This window comes from Ambystoma mexicanum, chromosome 1q, assembly GCF_040938575.1.
Source record: "Ambystoma mexicanum isolate Mex_15411 chromosome 1q, UKY_AmexF1_1, whole genome shotgun sequence".
NCBI lineage: Eukaryota > Metazoa > Chordata > Amphibia > Caudata > Ambystomatidae > Ambystoma > Ambystoma mexicanum.
In genome coordinates, this window is record NC_090922.1 from 103,971,280 (window position 1) to 103,977,279 (window position 6,000).

General features: G+C 43.8%; 1 protein-coding gene across 2 annotated transcripts in view; it reads right to left on the minus strand.

The window, feature by feature from the left end:
- The window catches only part of CTU2 (cytosolic thiouridylase subunit 2), a 773,185-nt gene extending 767,457 nt beyond the window's left edge, over positions 1 to 5,728 (minus strand). For both annotated transcript variants that reach the window (XM_069635914.1, XM_069635904.1), the window contains exon 1: positions 5,582 to 5,728. In XM_069635914.1, the coding sequence (XP_069492015.1) occupies positions 5,582 to 5,652 (71 nt within the window). In that variant the 5' untranslated portion in view covers positions 5,653 to 5,728. The remainder of the gene's footprint in view (positions 1 to 5,581) is intronic.
- Between the last annotated feature and the right edge of the window lie 272 nt (positions 5,729 to 6,000).

The following is a 6,000-nucleotide window of genomic DNA, read 5'->3' on the forward strand; positions in this document are numbered from 1 at the left end:
TAAGGAGAATCAAGATGGATGTTAAGATCCCCCAACAGGGGGAGTTGGGAGGAGGAGGAGGAAAGGAGAGAAGAGGCCAGGTCAGCCCATTCAGAGAGGAAAAGGAAAGAGTTATGAGGAAACATGCTGATAAGAGGAAGTACATTGAACAGAGTCCTGTGTCTTCCTCTTCTTCACTTCCTTCCCCAAGCCTCCTGTTAAGAGGGTGTCTAGACAGTTTTCCTCAAATCCTAATCTTCTACTGCTTCTGAGTCTGCCTCAAAGTACAGGAGAGGAGTCTACAGGAAATGTTTGGCTATGGGCGTGGTATTAACACGAAAATAACAGTATGCAGTCTGAGAATGGGGACAGCCCACCTGAGATGTACTTTCAAGTAACAGCAAAGAGGGGACTTTAGGTTTATCAAGGGCATTAAGGCTGAGCTGTTAAGAGATTGGAAGAGTCCTGAATGCATCGCCATTTGTCGTTTTATGGTGAAACTATATCCTCCAACTGGCGAGGATAAAGCATTGCCTACAAGACTCATCCTTGATGGGGCACCGCCCGTGCCTCTAAAAGAGGCAGAAGTAAAAGATCCACTGGACAAGCGGGTCGATGCAGTCCTTCAGAAATACATCAGTGCACATACGGCCACGAGAAGCAATGTGTTTGGCTGCTACACCACTAAGATTCTCCTGGATGACTTCCGCAACCAGATAAAGGAGATCAGCACTGGTAAAAACTGTAAATAATTAGTTGACAGAAGGCAACTACAGACTGAATTTCTGTCTGGTCTATATTTTTATAGACTTGACTAGGCATTCTTTTATTTTTTAACCCTTGTACTTAAGTTATCAGGTCACACCCCTCAGAAGATACAGTTCGCCCTCAGTCTGCGCTACCACACAGTGAAGTGGGCATATCTTTCGGGTTGTGCCCGTTTCACCTTTATTATTGGGATCACTGCTGGTTTAGTAGTAGTGTGGGCCGAGTAGGCGGATTAACCACCACTCATCACTGTACGCATGCAGAGCCGTAGTCAGTAATTTTGTCACAGTTGCAAACCCCTCCCCCCCCCCCCACGTTCAGGAAATCATTCAAAGAGGGAACGCAATAATCTCATTTTCATTCAGACATTACTGGAACAATCAGGAACCATTGGCCCCAGGGCTCTCTCAAGAGATCGGCGTTGCTCTACGAGACCCAGAATCTTCTGAGGAAGGGAGCATTACATATGGTTCTACAATACCAGGCCACAAGAAAGTGCAATTCTAGAGCATTCCTCGTTCCAAAGCCTTAGTTTGAGTTTTGGTTCTGGACCTAAAGGCATTAACCGATTGGTTGGCATGACTGGATCTGAAGAATTATTAGTTTCTACTTGGCTGGAGGATCAGAGCGACCAGAGCGTCTCAGTCCGGGGCTAGCATGTACAGTACACTGCCCTCCCTTTCGGACTTAATCTTTCTTGATGGACTAAACAAAGGATTCCTGCTCTCTTGGTGGGGTACCTGGACCCGTAGGGGATAGCAGTGTTTGCTCACCTCGAGGACTAGCTCATACAGGGCGGATGAGAAATGTATTGGACTTGTGCTGTTGAGAACCACCAAATGGTTTGTTATCTACCTAGGAAAATCTCACCTTTACCCTGCCTAGGAACTTACGTTCATCAGTGCATGATTACTCAACCAGCTCGGCACAGCATAGCTCCTTGGAGAGAGGTTTCTGACTATTATGAAAGAAGTGGAAACATTCTGCAGTCTGAAAGTATCCCCTGTGAGGCAATGGTGCAGAGTTAAAGGCCATTTGGTTACCTGTGGTTTTCATGACCCCGACTTCTTTTAAGACCTTGGCTGCCTAATTGCATAGGCATTGGAGACCAGCATCCATAGATTTCCATGTTCCAGTGCTGGTGTCTGAACTGGAGCAATCGGCTCAAGGGGCTCTCTTCTTCCCTGCCTGCCCCTCTACCTTCAGACTCAGTAATAGTCACCATGGGTGCCAGCGGCTTGTGGTGGGGCAGAACTCCAGGGGGATGTTCCTACCTAGAGGCGTTGGCATCTCCTAGACCATCCATTACATTTCATCTGGAAGTAGTGAGGGGAACATTACGGATTTCTACCACTCAGGTCAGACGTTCTGAGTGCTGATAGGGTCAAACACCATCGCAGCCATTGCCTACATTAACCAGCAGGGAAGGACGCATTCAATTTCCCTGGCAAGGGTTGATCTCACTAGGAGAGTGGGTATAGCAAAATGTACTATACCCTGCAGTGATCTACATCAAAGGGTGGAGAATGTGAAGGCTGATGCCTTGAGCAGGAGGTTTCCTTCATTCTAGGAGCTATAACTGAAACCTGCAGCATTGCTTCACATCACTCGTATGCTATGTCTCTGTAGATCTCTCTTTGCATCTCGGGGGCAGAGGGGGGGGGGTGATGCCTTACTTCCCTGGGTTTACGTCCAGATTGCCAGAACATTTACCTTGAAAACGGAGGATCCATCAACTTCTTGGCCCCAGGAGGTGATGAAGGAGTTTCCATCAATTCCTCTCATTTGAAAGGAACCCGTCCTGTTGCAGGATCCTACCGATTATGCCATTTTTGCCCTGGAGGACCTGGTTTCCTCTTTCTACTCAGGTTGTTCACTGGTCCTTCTTTAATAGTCCTGAATGTGCCACACCAGTATTTGCATTCTCTACCTGGCCAGACAGCAACAGCTGGTTTCTGCTGCCATGGTGCTAGAGTGGAAAGTTTTACTCAGACAAGGTCCCCCCCCTCCCCAGGTTTCATCTTCCATTCAGAAGGCTAGTCATCAGTCCACACAGCGAACCCATAATAATCTCTAGGATGTGTTTATTAATGGTGTAAATTAATAGGGTCCTTCGTTTTCATTGTGGAGTCCCTAATCTTCCTCAATTACTCAAGCATCTGATTTACCCATCGGGAAATACTTGAGCACTCCATCGAAGAATATGTTAAAAATTATGGGGGCAAGCGTACATACTTGCTTAACTCCCTTTTCAACCCCAAAGGTACTAGAAGCTTCACCTGCTAAACCCCATTTTATTGTTGCTGAAGTGTCAACATTTAGATCAATTATTGCTTTCAAAAGATCCAGCGGGCTGACTTTATCATATAGGGCCTCCCACAAACCTAGCCTTGGGAAGCTGTCAAAGGCAGCCTTGAGATTGACAAATGAAAGATGGAGGCTACCCTTATTTAGCTATACATATTTGTAATGGATTAGGTTCATGATTGATGAATCATGCTAATCAATTCTCTCACTGGGAGTGCAGCATTCAGTTGTATGTGTTTTATTCGGGGGTCGGACCGATCTAGTGTGTGGCATACTTTAGACAGTAAGTACATGGAGAATGAGGAACGTGCGGGTAATGTTTCAATTCCTCATGGTAATCTCCATTTCCCCCAGTGCTAATCTTCCTCGTCACAGTATGGTTGTTCACCTTCCCCTCCCATGTGAAGATTTGATCCATAGTAGTCGATATAGTAAAGGTCTGGGGGGGTCTCTTGGCCACAGTCAATATGCCCGGAAACAGGCAGTCCCAAGAAAAGCAAGCATTGGCAATGCCAACAGTTTAGGCTGTTGTGTAGGCCTGTAAAAGGCATTTGCCAGGCACTGCTGTGATGGCTCTAACTGGCCATTAATGATAGCATTTGCAAAACGTTGGGATTACCTGGGCATATAATAGTAGTACCTGGCAAATGCCCATGTAAAAACCAAAACGGTTGGCTTTGCCAATGCTTGTCTTCACAGGACTTCAGTGAAAGACACACACACACACACTACTCATAATTCAAGTGGCTGAAGGCAGACCTGGTTAACATTTTTATTACACCAGTAACATGTTTACAGCTCCAATTCAGCCATTATCTCTCAGAAGAATGATTGGGAATAACACAGCAAGTTACTATGATTGGAAAGAAGCTAGCTAGCTCAAAGTGTGTTGGGGGAGGGGACGGAAGTGGGTGGGAATGACCATAGGGATTAGCATGGCCATGAGCAGTGAATGGGCGGGTAAATAGCTAAAAACCTACAAGCGCTATACCTGCATCAAACTTCAAGCCTGCTACTTTTGGATCTGCGTTTAATTGAGAAACTTAAAAGGCACTCTAAAAAAAATAGGCAAATACTCTCAAAAATACTCCTAGCTAAAATTGTAATCAGACACTTGTCTCTCACCTGCTTTCACCTGCACAGGTCCACGGATACATTTGCATTAGCGCACATAGTTCGACAGGAAAAAACGACTATTACTGCCTGATCTGAAGAGGTGAAAATATATCTTTTGATGTGCATGAATAACTTGGTACAATGAAATACGTATTACAAATTGTTTCGGTTCTACAGTTAAAACATATGTTTTACTCGCTTTGGGAATGTGCCTTACATTTTTACTCCCTAAAAAAATATTTTTCACTTAACTGTAAAAAAAAAAATACGGAGTAAAATACTCTCACTTCAAAATCTTATCTGATATGCCTAACAAGTATAAACACAAATATTGAATGGGGGCATTTACTAATAGGACATTTCCTGCAAAAGGCTTTGAGGAACAGGGGTAAAAAAGGAAAATAATCAGTCCCAAGTACGGCTATGCCTCTAAAAATTGCAACAGACCATTCGGTTATTGGGGTGCACTTTAGAAAATTATCATAGAATCACTGTCACATTTTAGTCATGTGACTTATAACATTATTTTGGAGTGTTTGCTTGATGGGTTAATGTGCCTGCTGCAGTGATTTATGTGAAACCGGCAGCTAGGTGTGTCATGTAGGTTCTTAACTCATTGAGCTATTCCAATGATTCACCAGCGTTTAAAGCTTAATATAAATCTTCTAGGGAGGTTGTTACAGCTGTTTTTAAAACTAATAACATTTCAAGAAATTAAATGATCAATGTCATTTATGCATCTGGCAAGATGGTCCAAGTTGTTTAATTCACATGTTGTTAAAATATGAGCAGCTGGACAGTGACTGGATCCAATTTTGTCCGAATCAGGTCTTTTCTTCATTGCTCCATGGTCAAAAAATGTACGTTATATAATTTAGTGCAATGTCATCTTCAGCCTTACTTATTTTTAATTTGAATAATGCAGACTGCTTTAACAAAACAAATATAGCATGTTAAAAAAAACTAAAAGCATTGTTTTCTCTCCCCATGCTATTTTACTAGATTACAAATCTAGGGGCGTGGTTTCTAAAATTGTGGGCGGAGCTTCAAACCCGGTTTTGGCTTCACACAAAAGTGGCAACACTGCCGAGGACGAGCATAGGGGTATCATACATCGTAAAGCTTCCACAGACTCGCCACAGCCGCTTTTAAGGGGCGGTGTTAAAAAGCTCAATAGGTTAGCAAGTAAACCATTTACTATGTACAGGAGAATGCAAGTAAATCATTGATTATGAGTGTACAACCGAGCACAAGTGTATAGCGAGAGTGTCTAACAGTACGTGTCAACATGCTGCTGTCACGCACCAGCACTGTGCACACGTGTAAAGGAGCAATATACACAATGCCACCCATTGCACGTTAAAGCCTTTTTACCATTCTATCTGTATTATCTATGCCTCCTGTTCCTCACCTGACCGTGGGCTGCTGGTCCTGAAGCTCTGGGTAGTACTGGCCACCCTCCTCGTCATGCACTTGACACATGGCTGAACAGTAAACGTAAGTTCTGACAGTTTCTGTGTGTTAGCAATGTCGGGGCAGTGTTTGTGAGACTAGTTCCCATTAGAGGAATGAACCTAGCAATGTATTCTCATCGCGTGACTCTTACACGTTACGTTCTATGAAAGTTACGTCCTGCTGCTCCTCTGCGCTTTACAGATCTGGACACAGTGGCAAATGAAACACAAAATATAATTCTTCACTTTCCTATGCAACTAGCGTTGCTTAGTGACAAAAATAGACCAGCGTTTACTACTAGTAGCTATAGCAGTAAGGGGATGCCTTATATTATTTCGTTTTATCATGCATGCCAACATGGAGGCACCTGGGAGG